The sequence below is a fragment of the Tachypleus tridentatus genome, chromosome 1 (assembly GCF_004210375.1).
Source record: "Tachypleus tridentatus isolate NWPU-2018 chromosome 1, ASM421037v1, whole genome shotgun sequence".
Taxonomy (NCBI): Eukaryota; Metazoa; Arthropoda; class Merostomata; order Xiphosura; family Limulidae; genus Tachypleus; species Tachypleus tridentatus.
In genome coordinates this window covers 4,426,299-4,447,957 of record NC_134825.1, presented here as the reverse complement: position 1 = coordinate 4,447,957, position 21,659 = coordinate 4,426,299, and the positions used below count along the sequence as shown (strand labels likewise).

The 21,659-nt window shown below is 36.4% G+C and overlaps 1 protein-coding gene across 1 annotated transcript; it reads right to left on the bottom strand.

The window, feature by feature from the left end:
- Window positions 1-5,724: 5,724 nt before the first annotated feature.
- On the bottom strand, window positions 5,725-20,641 carry LOC143233279 (alpha-crystallin B chain-like). The gene is made up of 3 exons (XM_076469423.1): window positions 20,371-20,641; window positions 15,382-15,765; window positions 5,725-6,454 (listed from the first exon to the last, which is right to left on the bottom strand). Exons 1-3 carry the CDS (start codon window positions 20,371-20,373, stop codon window positions 6,257-6,259), a joined length of 585 nt encoding a protein of 194 aa, XP_076325538.1. The 5' UTR covers window positions 20,374-20,641; the 3' UTR covers window positions 5,725-6,256.
- Between the last annotated feature and the right edge of the window lie 1,018 nt (window positions 20,642-21,659).

Genomic DNA, 21,659 nt, shown 5'->3' with positions numbered 1-21,659 from the left:
TTCAATCTTGCTTTCTGATGGCCAGGAAGTTACTAATGCTCATAACATCGCCGATACTGTCGGAGAAAGCTTTTCTCGTGCATCAAGCACTTCTGCTTAACCTCCCACCTTCTTAAACATGAAGACATGGGCAAAGTGATCGCTTATTTTCTGTCAGGCTGATAATCTCTATAATTATAATCGCCCCTTTACAGTGGTGGACCTCAAGCTCACTCTTTATCAGTCTGGCAGTACATCAGTCGGACCTGATGATATTCACTATGAGATGTTGCGCCATCTATTTCCTGTTTTTGTTGCTGTTCTTCTGGTTGTTTTTAACTGGATCTGGCAGGAGAATGTTTTCTTTCTGAAGCTTGGCACCATGCTATTGTGTTACCTTTTCCTAGGCCTGGGAAAGATCCCAAGTTTCCTTCAAACTACTGTCCAATTGCTTTGATGAGCTGTCCCTCGAATCAAACAAATTCCTCTCACCCATCCAGTGTGGATTTTGACGACAACGCTCCACTGTGGACCACCTGATTCGACTTGAAACGTCAATCAGGGAAGCCTTACTCAAGTGACAACATCTTGTTTCTCTATTTTTTTACCTTGATAAAGCATATGATACTACTTGGAGGTATGGCATCCTGCGAAATCCCCGCTCACACTGGTTGCGTGGTCATTTGCCGATTTTTATTAAACATTTTTAATGGACTGACGATTCCAAGTTGATGTGGGTCAGACTCTTTCCTATTATTTCCCACAGGAACTTTGAGTTTTTGGAGGCTGTTTCTTGAATGCCACACTTTTCATTATAAAGATTAATGCCATTACTGGACAACTATCCCCTACAGCTGCAAATGGTTTCTATGTTGATGACTTCTACGCTTCTTGTTAGTCGTCGAACAGGAGGTTTATTGAGCAGAAGCTACAGACTGCCCTCAATTATTTACTGAAGTGGATCACAGTAAATGATTTTACTTTTTCTCTCTCTACATGCAATACGGGCATTCACTCAATTCCGAGATCCGCTTTGATAAACTTGTGCTTCCTGTGGTCTACTGTCAGGCTGATAATCTCTATAATTATAATCGCCCCTTTCAAGTGGTGTAACTCAAGTGACTCATCAAACAGCTACGTGTCAAGTGTACAAAGACATTGAACTTCCTCTGTGTCCTCTCTTTCACCTCTTGGGGAGTGGATCTATGTTCTATGTTCAAGATCTATCGTCCCCTCATTCGATCAAAACTGGAATATGGGTCTCTGGTCTATGGCTCTGCCAGGATTTCGGCCTTGAAGATGTTGGATCCTGTTTATCATTAGGGGCTTTGGCTCTGCACAGAGGCCTTCCACACTTCTCCAATCCAGAGTTTGTACACTGGGTCTCATGAACTTCCTCTATATATTCGCCATTTTCAACTGTCTTTACTGAATGCTTCAAAACTTTGTTCCTTACCATAGCATTCCACCTGGAGATGAGTTTTCCTTCTTCAGTGGATCATGCTTTTCAGAATAAACGGTCGGCCATTTTTTCTTTTGGGCTTTATATCCATTCACCAATTCAATGGGTGAATTGAGTCTGTTCTTGAATAACACTGCTGTATGCACTGGTCAGCCCATCCAACCATGGCTTATTTCTATTCCCAAGTGTGACCTTTCTTTACGTCAGCTGAGAAAGGGCAGATATTCCCGATTGGAATTACTGTCTTCTGTTGGCCATCTTTCCATTCCCATTCGTAGAGATGGTTCAAAATCACGTCACTCTGTCAGCTCTACCATGATTTGTTGTGGTTTGGTGGTTGTTGTACACAAAATCCCCACTACAGTTTCTGTGTTCACTGCCGAACTGTATAACATTTCTCTTGCCTTAGATAAATAGAAGCTATGTAGCACACGAACTGTACTATTTATACTGACTCGCTTAGTTCTCTACTGGCCCTGGTATCGCTTCATGTTAGTTCTGTACTGGTCCTGGTATTGCTTCATGCTAGTTCTGTACTGGTCCTGGTATTGCTTCATGTTAGTTCTGTACTGGCCCTGGTATCACTTCTTGTTAGTTCTGTACTGGTCGTGGTATCACTTCATGTTAGTTCTGAACTGGCCCTGGTATCACTTCATGTTAGTTCTGTACTGATCCTGGTATCGCTTCATGTTAGTTCTCTACTGGTCCTGGTATCGCTTTATGTTAGTTCTGTACTGGTCCGGGTATTGCTTCATGTTAGTTCTGTACTGGTCCGGGTATTGCTTCATGTTAGTTCTGTACTGGTCCTGGTATCGCTTCATGTTAGTTCTGTACTGGTCCTGGTATCGCTTCATGTTAGTTCTGTACTGGTCCTGGTTTCGCTTCATGTTAGTTCTGTACTGGTCCTGGTATCGCTTCATGTTAGTTCTGTACTGGTCCTGGTATCGCTTCATGTTAGTTCTGTATTGGTGCTGGTATCGCTTCATGTTAGTTCTGTACTGGTGCTGGTATCGCTTCATGTTAGTTCTGTACTGGTCCTGGTATTGCTTCATGTTAGTTTTGTACTGGTGCTGGTATCGCTTCATGTTAGTTTTGTACTGGTCCTGGTATCACTTCTTGTTAGTTCTGTACTGGTTCTGGTATTGCTTCATGTTAGTTCTGTACTGGCCCTGGTATCGCTTCATGTTAGTTCTGTACTGGCCCTGGTATTGCTTCATGTTAGTTCTGTACTGGTCCTGGTATTGCTTTATGTTAGTTCTGTACTGGTCCTGGTATTGCTTCATGTTAGTTCTCTACTGGTCCTGGTATTGCTTCATGTTAGTTCTGTACTAGCCCTGGTATCGCTTCATGTTAGTTCTGTACTGGTCCTGCTATTGCTTCATGTTAGTTCTGTACTGGTCCTGGTATCACTTCATGTTAGTTCTGAACTGGTGCTGGTATTGCTTCATGTCAGTTCTCTACTAGTCCTGGTATCGCTTCATGTTATTTTTCACCCTGTTTTTGTCCATACTCTAAACTGACTGGTCCATTTCTCTCTATCATCTACTTCTGTATAGTTTTTCTGGATACCAGGCCACGTCAGTATTCACGGACACGAGCTTGCTAACATCGCAGCTAAGTGTCACCTCTGGTAGTATCACAGCCTTTCCTAGTCCATACATGGACTATGATTCTGTATTTAAGATTCGGCTCCGTGCCAGTTGGCAGTCGACTTGGAGTGAGCAACGTGATAACAAGCTTTTCCAAATAAAACCCTATATCGGACGTTGGCCGTCCTTGTTTCAGTAAGGATCAGAAAGAGGAAGTTGTTCTAACTCAACAACACATTGGTCACAGTTTTATAACTCATCGTTTTCTTTTATCTGGAACTGATGCACTACTGTGTAGTCTGTGTATCACTCTGATCACAATAAGTCACATTTTACTGTCTTGTCGTCGTTACGACTCTTAACGACGGTACCATTTTAAATGTTTTATACACAGGTTTACCCCTAACGCTGGACAGTGTCACTGACGATGGTGACACTGTCCACCTCAGTTGTGTTTTTAAATTTTAAGGGCAGCTGTCCTTTCTAACTCTATTTAAGATTTTAATTAGAAAATTGGATTTTGTTTTTTCTCAAAATGATTTTTTTTACGTGTTTTAATAATTCTAATTTTATTTTTACTTTTTACCGGTTGTTTGGTGCAGATAGCCTTGTTGCTTTGCACCAGCAAACGCCAAACAACCAAAGAAATACAGTTGGGCTTCTTATATTGGTAAAGTGTATATATCATTTAGAAGGGGAGTTGGGTCATTTTTAATATATCCCGTAATAACCTTCGTTAACTTTCGTGCATGAAAAATATTATGGCATTGCACCTAATTTATTATTCGAAATTTTACAGCCGATAATAAAATATAATAGTAAAAAACATAACTGTTTAGTTTACCTTGTTACATAGAATTTGGTCGGATATTATATAATAGTTATCGTTTCAGACTATGAATTCGAGAGTTGAAGGTTCGTGTCACGTCACAATTGATTGTTTGTTTGTTTTGGAATTTCGCACAAAGCTACTCAAGGGCTATCTGTGCTAGCCGTCCCTAATTTAGCAGTGTAAGACTAGAGGGAAGGCTGCTAATCATCACCACCCACCGCCAACTCTTGGGCTACTCTTTACCAACGAATAGTGGGATTGACCGTCACATTATAACGCCCCCACGGCTGGGAGGGCGAGCATGTTTATGCGACTCGGGCGCGAACCCGCGACCCTCAGATTACGAAGCGCACGCCTTAACGCGCTAAGCCATGCCAGGCCCAATTAAGTGAGAATGTTAGTTTTATTGACGAGTCACGTGTCATTATTTCATTACAATATTTATTTGGGAAAAATTCTGTGCAAACGTAAAGTTGTTTATAAATTATTGTTTTAAGTCGTTATATCATGAACCTTTGAATTACTGGTTTCACCACTTTAGATTAACTTTTCACGAAGTCAAAAATCTACTCGTAAATTTTAGATTTCTTAAAATTAATAGTTTCACTGTGAATTTAAAATTTAACAGTGAAGCGAAACTTTCGCAAAATATTGAATGTTTTTATTGTGTTTTCAAGATGATTTGACGTATATTTCAGTTCTGGTATGTTTAACTCTATTCAGTTACCTATTGTGATGGTACTGGTCTCAGTCAGTTAATGTACTAAACGTGTTAAATGAACTGGACTAATACATACTGATAGTTATGCACGTGGACACAGGTTAGCACTGTGGTTCAGCTTTGTATTTCGAGCCAAGTGATTCGAGTTCTAATCTGTGCGATGCCATTAAATAGTGTGTGTGGCTTATAAAAGTAAAAAAAATACATATAGTGTAAAGGAATGATTATTACACTGACCTTTGAACTCCTAAATGTAAATAAGAACTGTCTACGTTTTTCTTTCGAATGAAATTAGCATTGAGTAATTTCAAGTTCAAATGTAAATATTCTATTCTAAGGATACTTAAGTGAATACAGAGAAGGATGCACTAAATCTGTCATATCTAGTGCTGATAATACGCTTAGTCCATCACCAGAACTTAGCAGACAGGCTGGGGTATGACAGACACTATTTATGTCATTAGTTGTATGAACTACAACAACTCTAATGTTGTAAACTGTAGTTATTATTATTTATTCAAATAATTTACAATTTAGAATTAGTGTTTGGTTTCTGTTGAATATTGCGCAAAGCTACACGAGGGCTATCCGCACTAGTCGTCCCTAATTTAGAAATGGAAACTAGAAGGAAGGGAAGCTAGTCATCACCATCCACCATCAACTCTTGGACCACTCTTTTACCAGCGAATAGTGAGAGTTACCGTCACATTATAACACTCCCGCGGCTGAAAGAGCGAGTATGTTTGGTGGGACGGGGATTCGAACCCGCGACCCTCAGATTGCGAGTCAGTCGCCCTAACCAGCTGGCTTAGAATTAGGGTAAGAATTTATAACACATTATTTGTATTCAAAACCAACTATTTAGTTATCAGTTTTATTTTTACTTGAATTAACGTTACTATGAATCGCAACTATTAGTCGTGTTGTTCTCGTCATGGGTCACTTCAACCATAACGTTAAAAGGAGAGAAAACTACACTAGCAATTCTGAGAACGGAAGTGTAAGAGTATATGTCAAACACACAATATCCAGCGTACCTAGTGCCGACGAGGTATTGTGAGAAATGCGACGGTTCACCAGGCTGGCTGGGTTACGTAGTCGCTGTTGTTGTAGTATGAACCAGATTAACTAATAACATGACTTTTAAGAGAGAGAAAGAAGAACTTTATTTTTCTTTTAACAACATGTAAGTACAAAGAAATATCACACGAGATAAACAACACCGAGCATCGACGTAGGATAGCGAACTTGTCATTGTTTTTACGTGCTGTGTTCTACTGTTCTAACGTGTATTATTTCTTTAAAATGTGATTAGGTTGTAGAATTATATTTTAGTGGATGCGTAGACTATACTAATACAGATATAATGTTACTGCTGTGACTTACTATCAAAGTAAGAACATTTCAACACAAGGAATGCCATTACAGGTGACTGAATATTGTAACAAGTAGCTTTTCAGAACAAACAAAGTATCGTTTCGATTAAGGATTAATAAACGTTGGATGAAACCGAAATCTAAGTGCAACTTATTTTGAAATGTGAAACGATTTTTGTGTAAGTGGGAACATTATCACAGGAAACCAAGAACAGCGAAAACTTTGCTTGAAAATAAAAGCTACTTTATATTCTTACGATAATATATTAATTACGATAAATTTTGTCGTTGTTTAGTTTAAGCTGAGTGAATAGGAATCATTCGTTCTTGTGATCCTTCTAAGGCCGGTAGAGGCGCTTCAACTGTTAGAACGCCATCTTTTGATAAAGATGATTTAATCATTTCTGGGTTGGTTCCATTTGGCAACAGAAACTCTCTGTTGTACTCTCGATAAACTTGTCGGCACTCAGATTTCTCTTCGTGCTTAGCATGCACCTATAAAAATATAAATAAATAACAAAAAGAAGTTAATTAAACCAGGAAAATAATACGGAGCTAATAAAAAGACACATACATATATACATGAAAAGTACAAAATATATGTAATTTATATCTAATTTAAAAAAATAACTACAAATAAGATGTTTTATTTTGTAAGTACAGAAAAACTGTATATAAACATTAAAATATTTTTTCAGTACATGATTGCATACATAAGTTTATCAGAAATAATGATCATACTTACTGATTACTTGACAAGAAGAATTTTAACTGAACTTGTAACAACAAACAAATATCCTAAAAGTTGAAAATGTATATAAAACTTGCAGTCCTGAATTGTTAAAAAATATTAACCTATGCAATTAACAATTGATATTATTATTAATTATTGAAACACAACTAATCTTTTATTAAGAAATGCTAATGTTTTGCATTTTCCAAATCCTTCGTTTTTAGCTTCAGCATAGCGGCGTATAGAATGGTTGTAAGTTTTATTTTTGTCACGTACAAACTTTTAGTTCGAGGCTTCACTTCTTCATTCATTTCAGATCTAATTACTTCCGCGGCTATTGAGGATTTCCTCTTTTTAAAATAGAAAAATAACTATAAATATTGATTTCGCTGCATGAAAAGTGCTATACACAAAATATCCATTTGATAAATGTTATTGAGAGGACTTATATATATGTTAGTGTTACTAATTTATATAACAGTTTAAAAATTGTGGTCGTACAGATGACTAAAACGTTACAAAAATAACGTTCTTATTTCAAACCGTTGTAACAACTGGTCCCCAGTGGCCACAACGATATATCTGCGGAAGTACAACACTGTAAACGTGGTTTCCATATGCGTGTTGAACAGAGAACAGTTAGCAGTTTGTTTAGCTTTGTGCTTAACTACAAACAAACAGGTAGCAACCGGTCTTGTTATGTTAGTGCAATTTTACACATAAAGTCCTAAATAACCAAGAAAAACAAAGAAAGTCGGATACTGTGACCCTGTTGAAAAGTTGAAAATGTGTGAAATCTATTGGTTGGTCGTGACATCTTTAATGGCAACATTTTACTATATTTTGTGGCACAGAGACATTTGTTAAACAAAGAAACACATGCAGTAGCAGCTTCCTTTAGTATTGAAGACGATATTTCTGGTGTAGGTTATGACTCAACCTTGGAACAGCTGAACTGAACAGAAGAAGACCAAGAACTATCTTAAGACATGTTCAGGGTCTTTAGAAACTCTAAACGTTTTAAAACATCTCTTTTTACAGGCAGTGAATAAAACAATAAAAGGTATGAGAGTAACATCCAGAAACTTGCCAACTAGTTGTACATAGGGCAGCCTTAACCCATCACCTTGTATAACACTCCCTGCCAAGTATAAAAATAAGCATTGTTTCTAGCTGATGTGAATATTTAACCTCCTGTTACTAATAAAGATATCAAATAAACATCATAATGTCGACATTATGTAGCTTTGTCTTTAACTTAAAACAATAAACATCATAATGTCGACATGATGTAGCTTTGTCTTTAACTTCAAACAATAAACATCATAATGTGGACATTATGTAGCTTTGTCTTTAACTTCAAACAATAAACATCATAATGTCGACATTATGTAGCTTTGTCTTTAACTTCAAACAATAGACATCATAATGTGGACATTATGTAGCTTTGTCTTTAACTTCAAACAATAAACATCATAATGTCGACATTATGTAGCTTTGTCTTTAACTACAAACAATAAACATCATAATGTAGACATTATGCAGCTTTGTCTTTAACTTCAAACAATAAACATCATAATGTCGACATTATGTAGCTTTGTCTTTAACTTCAAACAATAAACATCATAATGTCGGCATTATGTAGCTTTGTCTTTAACTTCAAACAATAAACATCATAATGTCGGCATTATGTAGTTTTGTCTTTAACTTCAAGCAATAAACATCATACTTATTTTCACGTGAAGTAAAACTAACCTGAGTTAACAATAGTAATTTTTAGAGTAACAAAAATACTGTTGTTGCAAAAACGTCGATCAGAAAGTTTCACGCTCACTATTCGTTTTTTGAAGCTGTTTTGTAAACAGTATAATTTTTTTAAAAAAACAAAATAGGAAGGATCATTGCCCGAGAACAATGTCTGTTACTGCATGTTATTACAGTATAGGAAGTGCAGGATGTTCGATGTCTGTTTCTGCATGTTATTACAGTATAGGAAGTGCAGGATGTTCGATGTCTGTTTCTGCATGTTATTACAGTATAGGAAGTGCAGGATGTTCGATGTCTGTTTCTGCATGTTATTATAGTATAGGAAGTGCAGGATGTTCGATGTCTGTTTCTGCATGTTATTACAGTACAGGATGTTCGATGTCTGTTTCTGCATGTTATTACAGTACAGGAAGTGCAGGATGTTCGATGTCTGTTTCTGCATGTTATTACAGTATAAGAAGTGCAGGATGTTCGATGTCTGTTTCTGCATGTTATTACAGTATAGGAAGTGCAGGATGTTCGATGTCTGTTTCTGCATGTTATTACAGTATAGGAAGTGCAGGATGTTCGATGCCTGTTTCTGCATGTTATTACAGTATAAGAAGTGCAGGATGTTCGATGTCTGTTTCTGCATGTTGTTACAGTATAGGAAGTGCAGGATGTTCGATGTCTGTTTCTGCATGTTATTACAGTATAGGAAGTGCAGGATGTTCGATGTCTGTTTCTGCATGTTATTATAGTATAGGAAGTGCAGGATGTTCGATGTATGTTTCTGCATGTTATTACAGTATAAGAAGTGCAGGATGTTCGATGTCTGTTTCTGCATGTTATTACAGTATAGGAAGTGCAGGATGTTCGATGTCTGTTTCTGCATGTTATTATAGTATAGGAAGTGCAGGATGTTCGATGTCTGTTTCTGCATGTTATTACAGTACAGGAAGTTCGATGTCTGTTTCTGCATGTTATTACAGTACAGGAAGTGCAGGATGTTCGATGTCTGTTTCTACATGTTATTACAGTATAAGAAGTGCAGGATGTTCGATGTCTGTTTCTGCATGTTATTACAGTATAGGAAGTGCAGGATGTTCGATTTACTTCACGTGATCTAATGATTAACACATCGGGTGCTGATCGATCACAAAGAAGTGACTGAAGAAAAAAAAAATTTTCTTTAGTAACTATGCTTTGCGCAAGAGCGATAGGCATCACCGTTTGGATGACGTAAACACTTTTTCAGCCTAACACTCCTGGTAGTTGTTTCTCAGATTAGAATTTTCTTGTAGTTGGATTAGACTATATAAGGAAACTTGGTAAAAGAATACGTGGATAACAACAAATCAGTAAACAAACGGGAAGGTAACGAATAATGCTACACACATAGCATAAACACATTGTTATACTATCGTGACAGGTAATGAGCTTACTGAGAGAAGATGGGAGTAGAAAGACATTTATATGCAAAAACGGCTCGTTTGGGCTGAGAAAACACTTTTTCTCAGCCCAAACGAGCCGTTTTTGCATATAAATTTCTCAACAAGTGGGTTTCTCGTCATCACTGATTAGAAAGACATTTGTAATCATTGTTAACATACCTGACACCAGAGAGAGTCGTCAGCCCACTGTTAACATACCTGATACCAGGGAGAGTCGTCAGCCCACTGTTAACATATCTGATACAAGGAAAGGTCTTCAGCCCACTGTTAACATATCTGATGCTAGGAAGGGGCTTCAGCTTACTGTTAACATATTTAATGCTAGGAAGTGTCTTCAGCCCAATGTTTTCTTAAGATATGTTATTCAGTTTTTTAAATATGCTTCCTTAAGACATGCTATTCAGTTTTCAATATGCTTCCTTGAGACATGTTATTCAGTTTTTTAAATATGCTTCCTTAAGACATGTTATTCAGTTTTTTTATATATGCTTCCTTAAGACATGTTATTCAGTTTTCAATATGCTTCCTTAAGATATGTTATTCAGTTTTCAATATGCTTCCTTAAGACATGTTATTCAGTTTTTTATATATGCTTCCATCTCGTTTTCTTTCCCCCGAGCTTTTTTAAGCAGTTAGGAAGGTTTACATCTGACCGAGTGTAACAGTCATTTGTTGTTGTGATTTATAAATTACTACTCTATCCTGAAATGTTATTTGGGTATCTTTTGTAAGATCTGTATTTGGTAATATCACACAGCAAAACAAAACTATTAAGTATAGCAAGGAATCATGGGTAAGTTGTAGAACCACGAACATCTTCTTGCATCTTCGTCATGAAATCTTGGAAACTTTCCAAACCGGTAGTTCTATTTCTCTCACATAGTTAAACACATGTATAACTCAAAGCTCACCCTGGACTGAATACACTCGTCTTTGCTAAAAATAACTTAAGTCTGCCAAAGCAATTTTGACGCGTATTTCTTATAACATTAGGGCTTTTGATGTATAAATATTCGATCTTCGAACTAATGGATTCAGCATTACTACTTCTTGGTGTAATGAACTTGAATTTATTAATTTATAGAAGCTTAATTAAATGATAATTAACAAAGAGTCTGGAAACGCTTTAATAAATCTGGGGGTCTGGCCCCCTGAATGTCGTTGGACTCCATACGTTAATGCTGTTCATTAATCTTATTTTAGATTTGGTTCCAACATGTTATCATTCCACCATCCAATAAAGGAAACCTGGACTGTCAATCCCAGAATGTACCTTTTTGAATGAAACTACCAATCACACTCATTCAAAGAAAATTAGTTATTCAACTCTGATTTCACAAGCAAAGGAATTTCTTAAGTAAAAGTTTTACAAGCCATGAAAACTGTTATTTAACATGGAAAACTATGTTCTATATTGCTTTGTTTGTATGTTGTCGGAACACTGGTGTTCGTGTGACAGCTTTAAAATTTTAAAATCTTACTTTTTTATATTTTTCTCAGTTGTTATAGGTTTAGCCTCCTGGTGGCACAGTGGTAGGTTTCACATTTTAAAGCGCTAAAATTCGGCTCTTGATACCCGCAAGTGAGCAGAGCACAGATAGCCAATTATACAGATTTGTGCTTAGTAATAGAGAAAGAAAGACACAAAGAGATTTCAATTCCCATCTAAACTTTCACAGAAACATGTGTATCTTCTTCTGTTTTTCTGTGGTGAACTTTTACTTAGAGCTATATACGACCAATGAGAGATCAAACAGAAGCGTACCAAGATGACACAGAACGACGAGGATTTGTGAGTCACTGTCCTTGAGTCACTCAATGCGACGACTTTTATTATAATACTTAGAAATAGAGGGTAGTTATGCATCTGGACAGTTACTTACTGATCCTTGGATTAAACCCGGTTCAGAGAACAACTCAGTAACCTTCTTAGTGGAACTGTTGATAATGTGGGCTGTGCACACTATTCCTTTACTGTCTTTGTTGAAAGACGAAGATATGTGTGACTAACCAGATTGGGTGCTGGTTGTATTAATAGTTCCACATTTAAATGGCGAAGCTACATGAACTTCTTCCCAACGTTTGCAATATTTAACATCGTTACTATATAATCGTTATATCTCATAAACAATTTTAGCACGGCTTACAATAGGTAAAATAAATGAGTAAAGAATAATGTTCTAATCCATCTTCTTACGACCTTACGTGCAATTGCAATAACGATATAAAGTGTAAGATTACTTTTTATAAATATCTGTTTATCTTTTGTACCTTGAAAGTTCTGAAAACTAACTTGTTAAAACTATATCCACTAAACCGAAAAGAGAAATTGTCTTTCTTTTGAGCGTAAAGCTACACAGTACGAAAAGTGTATTCTTCGCACAGTTGGTATCGAGCCCTTATTTTTAGCCTCATAATTTTTCAAGATTCGTTGGGCCGCCAGGGGGCTACAACGCAAATGATTTATTAGATGAACCTGTGTTTGCAAGATAAACAGATGTACAGAATCTTAGAATTATCTTAACTATGCATCACCAAGTTACTTGTGGGCCTATTACATTTTGAATGTAGAACCTAGAACCTTAATATTGTAATTAATTCTAATGTTTGCTCCTTGGGTCTCCTATATATCTTATATGAAAAGGATAAAAGGATATATTTTAGTCATTGTTCTTTGTTCTTACCACTAGGTGTTGTAACAGAAAAAAGAACGCAAAGTTTATTGGCTTGTTGCCAAATGTAGACTCGTTGATAATAAACAGAATAGACCATTTTGTAACTTGAAGGTTAAAATTACTAAATTGTCTTCACAGTGTTAAATTCTGCTTACGAATATAACCACACACCTTTTACTTCGCTTTTGAGGGTCGCAGACTCGAATCCCCGTTACACCAAACATGCTCGCCCTTAGCCATGGGGGCGTTATATTATGACGGTCAATCCCACTATTCGTTGATAAAAGGGTAGCCCAAGAGTTAGCGGTGGGTGATGATGACTAGCTACCTTTCCTCTAGTCTTATACAGCTAAATTAGGGACGGCTAGCGCAGATAACCCTCGTGTAGCTTTGCGCGAAATTCCAAAAAAAACAAACTTTTATTCAAAATATCACTGAATTTAACAGTCAACTTGTCGTGTATTACACGGAGAATCATCTAGCACTACAGGGGGAACTGAAAACTAAAGATAGCACTACAGGGGGAACTGAAAACTAAAGAATAAATTAATGCACTGAATTGTATACGGGAAGCCAATTAGCTGACCACTAGATGGAAAAGTAATTTTCAAGTTTTCAATTTGATTTCAACTTAAAGAAGCCAATATATTACAATGTTATTTAAAGTTTTAAAAAATTCACAGAAATAAAGAATACATCTCTTAAAATAAATGTTAATACATAATATTTTCACATGTATAGTGCCGAAGTTGGTCCTCACTTCTTCTACCCATACCGAGACTTTTTCACGCATAATAGTTATTAGAAGGAAATATTAATTCATTTCTAGTTGGAAATGCCATTTTCATAAAGCTCTAGCAGATGGCGCTGGTGTATATCTCATTATACTCAGTTTATGAGAAAGTGGATGGCTCTGTCGTTCTCAAAACTAATATCAAAAAATATATATGTCTTAAGATACGATATTTACTTTAAGGTCAGTGTACTGAACATTAGGAGATAAAAATAGTGTCTAATTTGATTTTAAATGTAAAATATGATAAGTGGAGTAAGAATTATTTCAGTAACTTTTATCTAAGGTGACTTCATCATTCATTAGTTAAGATCTCCCCTTCTTGAAAAAGTCATGCAAGCTTTATTTAAACCAAACTTAATCTATTATTATTATTCCGTTTCTACTGCTAAACACGCCAACTAGCTGGAGTATATTGCTTTCAGACAGAGCTGCGTGTGGCTCGTTGATAGGTTTTACCAACGATTATCCGTTTTCGTGACAACGTTCATAACGTGTATTGGTTTCTATGACAACATTCGAAAGATCATCTAGTTATACTGTAACTACCTTGGCAGTTTCAAACTCTATTTCGCATTAAAACAGTGTTAAGTTTCATGTAAAAACTAGTAAATATGTTTCAGCTTTTTAGACTAATGCTGACCGGTCGTACCTTATAGGACAACTACAACTGACGTCACTACTGTATCCATTGTTTGTTGTTGCTTTGTTTTTACTTTCAGGACTTCGAGGGAACCCAAGCATAGCAACGATGAACAAACTCTCGTTACAATAAACACATTTTCCAACTAATACGTTTTTTTACACTGTATTTAAAGTAGTACACGTCTTAACAAAAATACAATGTAATGACGAATACTGAAAACAATTATATTCAACTATTTTGTGTCAACTTAGAATATTTTAAAGAAAATTAAAATCTCTTTTGTCCTTCAACGTGTTAATTTGTCAGTAACTCATGTCCTTTTTACACATCTATATGAATGACATCACAAAACAATGTTTTGCATTAGCTCAGCAGTTAGTTTGGAGGTTCATAACACTAAAAACTTGGTTTATATATTCTTAGTGAGCAAAGACAGATAACCTATTGTGTAGCTTAACAAGAAATATAAACACAAACTAAAGATAATTTAACAGAATTGTAATCCATAATTTATCTGAAAATTATAAGCGAAATATGAAGATGGGTGATGTCCTTATCGATATGTGATCACATGTTTCATAAGTAAGGTATACTTTATTACTTCTTCAATGTTACTTTCATTCGAAGTAGTGGTTACAATGATTAGTATATGTACTTTTATTATTCTCCATTTTAATACATTTTCGATGGTTATATTTATGGATCGACATATGGATTTCGGGTTAACATAAAGCTCATAAGCTAGCCGAAACTCACCAGTTATTATTGTATTTACGGCCGAAAAGATCGATAACAATGCATTCTAACCTTATACATAAACAAAAATACATGAAAAGTATATTTCATTAGCTATACTTATGACCTAGGTTATTTTTGGTTCTGGTCTAAGTAAGAAGGGTTCTCTAATCGGAAACTAATATAATTAAGTGATGTTTGGCTGTTTTTCACAACCTGCTGGTGCTATTCTAGCAGCTTACCTGAAGACGGTTGTCCACAGTCTTCACCACGATTTCCTCAGGGCTGTACTCAGATACGTCAAACCTTTAGCAGCTTACCTGAAGGCGGTTGTCCACAGTCTTCACCACGATTTCCTTAGGGCTGTACTCAGATACGTCAAACCTTTAGCAGCTTACCTGAAGGCGGTTTTCCACAGTCTTCACCACTTCACCACGATTTCCTCAGGGCTGTACTCAGATACGTCAAACCTTTAGCAGCTTACCTGAAGGCGGTTGTCCACAGTCTTCACCACGATTTCCTTAGGGCTGTACTCAGATACGTCAAACCTTTAGCAGCTTACCTGAAGGCGGTTGTCCACAGTCTTCACCACGATTTCCTCAGGGCTGTACTCAGATACGTCAAACCTTTAGCAGCTTACCTGAAGACGGTTGTCCACAGTTTTCACCACGATTTCTTCAGGGTTGTACTCAGATACGTCAAACCGTAACTTTAATTCCTTTCCAGCTTCGCCTTCTTGAATAAGAGGAGACTTGAGCCCGTCCAACCAGGTTCGCAGTTCAGACTTATGCGTGGTGCCCTCGTTAGATGACGTTGATGTATGCGTGGTGCTAGTGCGTTGAGTTTGGCTGGTGCTGGTAAAAGAATCACGTTCACGGTCCAGTAGCTGTGACCGGAACTTGTTCATCTCTTCTTCCATCCGTTTCATCTCGGCATCGAAACGTTCTCGGACGGAGCTAAATTCCTGGTCGATGATGTGGGAGTCCGTTTTAAGGATGGGAAGCTTTCTTTCTGAGCTGGTCATCTATGGAATGAAGAAAACTGTGCATAAACTAAGTTTTTACTGTAAAACATAATACTGACGGACAAAGACACCTAATATAAGTAAACGTGTGAAAAACTTCCAAACCTAAATCAGTTCTTTATATAATTTGTTTTGTCGTGTAATAACGACCAGTATAAAGAAATTCTAGAGAATCAAGATATTACTTTGAAGAAAAAGATAATGTATCATTGTGTACCATAAGATTGGTACTAACAAAATGAGATAAACCACAAAAAGATAATGTATCATTGTGTACCATAAGATTGGTACTAACAAAATGAGATAAGCCACAAAAAGATAATGTATCATTGTGTACCATAAGATTGGTACTAACAAAATGAGATAAACCACAAAAAGATAATGTATCATTGTGTACCATAAGATTGGTACTAACAAAATGAGATAAACCACAAAAAGATAATGTATCATTGTGTACCATAAGATTGGTACTAACAAAAAGACCTACTCAAAGAAATATACTTATTATAATACTACAAGACGGATGAAGAAATGACAGAATAAGAAAAACGGACAAATAAAATAGATGTAGCAAATAACATTCCAAGAACTGAATGGAAATGGGCACGACATGTAGGAAAGATATGTGGGACATTAGGAACAATGAAATGGTAACCTAGGAGGAAAGATATGTGGGACATTAGGAACAATGGAATGGTAACCTGGGAGGAAAGATATGTGGGACATTAGGAACAATGGAATGGTAACCTAGGAGGAAAGATATGTGGGACATTAGGAACAATGGAATGGTAACCTGGGAGGAAAGATATGTGGGACATTAGGAACAATGGAATGGTAACCTAGGAGGAAAAGATATGTGGGACATTAGGAACAATGGAATGGTAACCTGAGAGGAAAGATATGTGGGACATTAGGAACAATGGAATGGTAACCCAGAGAGAAAAGATATGTGGGACATTAGGAACAATGGAATGGTAACCCAGGATAAGGAAAAAATCTGATAGAAGATAAAGAGAGACGCAGGTACAATAAAAGTGTTGTAAGCAGGAGTCAGAAGGAGATGCAGGTATAATATAGTGTTGTAAGCAGAAGTCAGAAGGAGATGCAGGTACAATATATTGTTGTAAGCAGGAGTCAGAAGGAGATGCAGCACAATATATTGTTGTAAGCAGAGTCAGAAGGAGATGCAGGTACAATATATTGTTGTAAGCAGGAGTCAGAAGGAGATGCAGGTACAATATATTGTTGTAAGCAGGAGTCAGAAGAAGATGCAGGTACAATATATTGTTGTAAGCAGGAGTCAGAAGAAGATGCAGGTACAATATATTGTTGTAAGCAGGAGTCAGAAGAAGATGCAGGTACAATATATTGTTGTAAGCAGGAGTCAGAAGGTGCGATGCAGGCACAATATATTGTTGTAAGCAGGAGTCAGAAGGAGATGCAGGTACAATATATTGTTGTAAGCAGGAGTCAGAAAGAGATGGAGGTACAATATATTGTTGTAAAGCAGGAGTCAGGAAATGCAGGTACAATATATTGTTGTAAGCAGAGTCAGAAATAGATGCAGGTACAATATATTGTTGTAAGCAGGAGTCAGAAGGAGATGCAGGTACAATATATTGTCACGTAAGCAAGGAGTCGTGAAGGAGATGCAGGCACAATATATTGTTGTAAGCAGGATCAGAAGGAGATGCAGGTACAATATATTGTTGCGCTAGCAGAGTCAGAAGGAGATGCAGGTACAACATATTGTTGTAAGCAGGAGTCAGAAGGAGATGCAGGTACAATATATTGTTGTGCATGAGAGTCAGAAGGAGATGCAGGCACAATATATCGTTGTAAGAGCAGGAGTCAGGAGACGGCGGTACAATATATTGTTGTAAGCAGGAGTCAGAAGGAGATGCAGTACAACATATTGTTGGCAAGGAGTCAGAAGGAGATGCAGGTACAATATATTGTTGTAGGCGAGTCAGAAGGAGATGCAGGCGCACAATATATTGTTGTAAGCTAGGAGTCAGAAGGAGATGCAGGTACAATATATTGTTTGTAAGCAGGAGTCAGAAGGAGATGCACGTACAATATATCATTGTTGTATGAGTCAGAAGGAGATGAGACGCAGGTACAATATATTGTTGTAAGCAGGAGTCAGAAGGAGATGCAGGCACAACATATTGTTGCAGGCAGGAGTCAGAAGGAGATGCAGGTACAATATATTGTTGTAAGCAGGATCAGAAGGAGATGCAGGTACAATATATTGTTGTAAGCAGGAGTCAGAAGGAGATGCAGGTACAATATATTGTTGTAAGCAGGAGTCAGAAGAAGATGCAGGTACAATATATTGTTGTAAGCAGGAGTCAGAAGAAGATGCAGGTACAATATATTGTTGTAGGCAGGAGTCAGGAGATGCAGGTACAATATATTGTTGTAAGCAGGAGTCAGAAGGAGATGCAGCCAATATATTGTTGTAGCAGGAGTCAGAAGGAGATGCAGGTACAATATATTGTTGTAGGCAGGAGTCAGAAGGAGATGCAGGTACAATATATTGTTGTAAGCTATGATCGAATGAGATGCAGTACAATATATTGTTGTAAGCAGGAGTCAGAAGGAGATGCAGGTACAATATATTGTTGTAAGCAGGAGTCAGAAGGAGATGCAGGTACAATATATTGTTGTAAGCAGGAGTCAGAAGGAGATGCAGGTACAATATATTGTTGTAGGCAGGAGTCAGAAGGAGATGCAGGTACAATATATTGTTGTAAGCAGGAGTCAGAAGGAGATGCAGGTACAATATATTGTTGTAAGCAGGAGTCAGAAGGAGATGCAGGTACAATATATTGTTGTAAGCAGGAGTCAGAAGAAGATGCAGGTACAATATATTGTTGTAAGCAGGAGTCAGAAATAGATGCAGGTACAATATATTGTTGTAAGCAGGAGTCAGATGAACTTTCCAAGCAGGTTTTCTGGTTGTTCAATGAATAATCAGCTTCATATGTTAGTGAAATATCTAGTTGTCAGTAATTAACAACCGTTTTAAACAATTACGTGAATGTCCTATAAATTACCTCTTTTCTTATAAAGTAGATCAAATAATTATCCAGCTTACTAGATAAGATATCTAGATAAGATAAGATAGGTAAGATATCAACTTGTGGATAATTAACCACTTTTATGGACAAGTTTTCCAATAATCACTTAACTTTAGAAGTAAATTATTTTGGTAATCCAATAACTTACAAGCATCTGGAAAGTTTTTCAATAATCAGTGCAATAATGAACAGGCTTTGGGGGTAAGCTTTCCAATAATTAATTAACATTTTAAGTAAGTTATCTCGGCAGTCTAATAATGAGCAGGCTTTGGGGGTACGTGTTCCAATAATTAGTTAACGTTTTAAGTAAGTTATCTCGGAAGTCCAAAAATGAACAGGCTTTGGGGTAAGTTTTCCAATAATTAGTTAACTTTTTAAGTAAGTTATCTCCGCAGTCCAATAATGAACAGGCTTTGGGGTAAGTTTTCCAATAATTAGTTAACATTTTAGGTAAGTTATCTCGGCAGTCTAATAATGAGCAGGCTTTGGTGTAAGTTTTCCAATAATTAGTTAACTTTTTAAGTAAGTTATCTCGGCAGTCCAATAATGAACAGGCTTTGGGGGTAAGTTTTCCAATAATTAGTTAACTTTTTAAGTAAGTTATCTCGGCAGTCCAATAATGAACAGGCTTTGGGGGTAAGTTTTCTAATAATTAATTAACATTTTAAGTAAGTTATCTCGGCAGTCCAATAATGAACAGGCTTTGGGGTAAGTTTTCCAATAATTAATTAACTTTTAAAGTAAGTTATTTCAATAATCCAATAATTAACCAATTTTTCGGTAACACAGCGAGTTTCAGATGAATCATGGAACTTGTACAATCTTTAATTTTAAATTCATTTTCCTGCTCTGTAGGAGAAATGTAACAGTCAATCCTACTATTCGTTGATTATGGAGTAGCCCAAGAGTTGACGGTGAGTGGTGTTGACTAGCTGCTTTCCCTCTAGTGGTGCCCCCCCCCCCCCGTAGTGGCTCAGCGGTATGTCTGCGGACTTACAACGCTAAAAACCTGGGTTTGATACCCGTGGTGGGCACAGCACAGATAGCCCATTGTGTAGCTTTGTGCTTAACTCAAAAAACAAAACAAAAAAAAAACCTCTAATCTTACATCGCTAAATTAGGTATGGCTAACGCGAAATTCAAACCAAACCAAACCTGTAGAAGACATACATGTTTGGTTTAGAAAATTAGTATTTTGAAACAATGAAACAAAATTAGTATTTTGAATTAGTATTTAATTTGGACATGAATAAAGTACTTCAGTAAAACAGCTAAAAATTACTAAATAATTATTCATTTTGGTTCTGGAGTACATTTAAATTAGAGTGGATTATTCTTGCTCTGCTCACAACCGGTTTCGAAACACGGTTTTCAGTCCGAAGACATACCACTGTGCCACTGGAAGGCATTTTGTGTTAGAAATATCCAAGAACGCGGAAAACAGGACAAAGTTTAACTAATAATTTTAAAGGAAATAAATTAGGTGTAAGAAAAACAAATAATGAAAATATTTACTCACCATTGTTTAATATTGCTTACAATAAAATCACGTGGATCTTCTAACTTTTACAAGCTTAGCAGAACGTTTACAAATATCAACAGATAGCTTTAGTGTTAACGAATTGTTCTCATGCACGTCTTTGCAGAACTCGATATAAGGCGTACCGCTGAACGAATATACTTATATATAGAATACGACCGTGGGAGATTCGCAATGACGTCACATACCATAACCTAAAAATTACAAACAGAATCAGCTTTAACGCCCCCTTCCATCGTGAATCACATCTGGTGAAACAGAGTAATACGCAACTCTGAAGACATTGCGCATGCTCAGAAACCCATATGTATTTAACCTTCGTCTTTTTAATGTCTTATTGGCCGCTTAGTTTGTGACGTAATGCTGAATACTCATGTAGAGAAAGATGAAAATTTTTCTAACATGTAATCACTGTTTATCACACTATTTTAGGTATTAAACGTTTCCACTGAGTCTTTTAAGGGGACACAGTTTTCGGCATCAGACTCATTGTGCAAGCGATGATACACAAGAAAGGAAAAAAGGAAAAGAACATTTGAAGAATATTGGGAAACATTTATTATTTATTAAAAAGATCAAACCAGTTCACCTTCAACATAACCAGAGTATTCTGTATGTAATCTCACATGTCTGAAATTCAATTTCAGGCTATTATAATTAGAGAACATTGTGAAATATATACACATGATTTTAAAGCCAAAGTTCGGATAGAAACGCTGTATTTGGTAAACAGAAACATGCGCGGTGGGAAAACGAAATATAAATAAAAATGACACTTATGTTGTTGTGAACCAGTATGAATTAGAGATATGTATAAAAACCATCTAGAATGTTGGAATATAAAATAACAATGAAATGTTCATCTACTATAACTGTATCTAGAATGTTGGTGTATAAAATAACAATGAAATGTTCATCTACTATAACTGTATCTAGAATGTTGGTGTATAAAATAACAATGAAATGTTCATCTACTATAACTGTATCTAGAATGGTGGTGTATAAAATAACAATGAAATATTAATCTACTACAACTGTATCTAGAATGTTGGTGTATAAAATAACAATGAAATGTTCATCTACTAGAACTGTATCTAGAATGTTGATGTATAAAATAACAATGAAATCTTCATCTACTACAACTGTATCTAGAATGTTGGTGTATAAAATAACAATGAAATGTTCATCTACTAGATCTGTATCTAGAATGTTGGTGTATAAAATAACAATGAAATGTTCATCTACTACAACTGTATCTAGAATGTTGG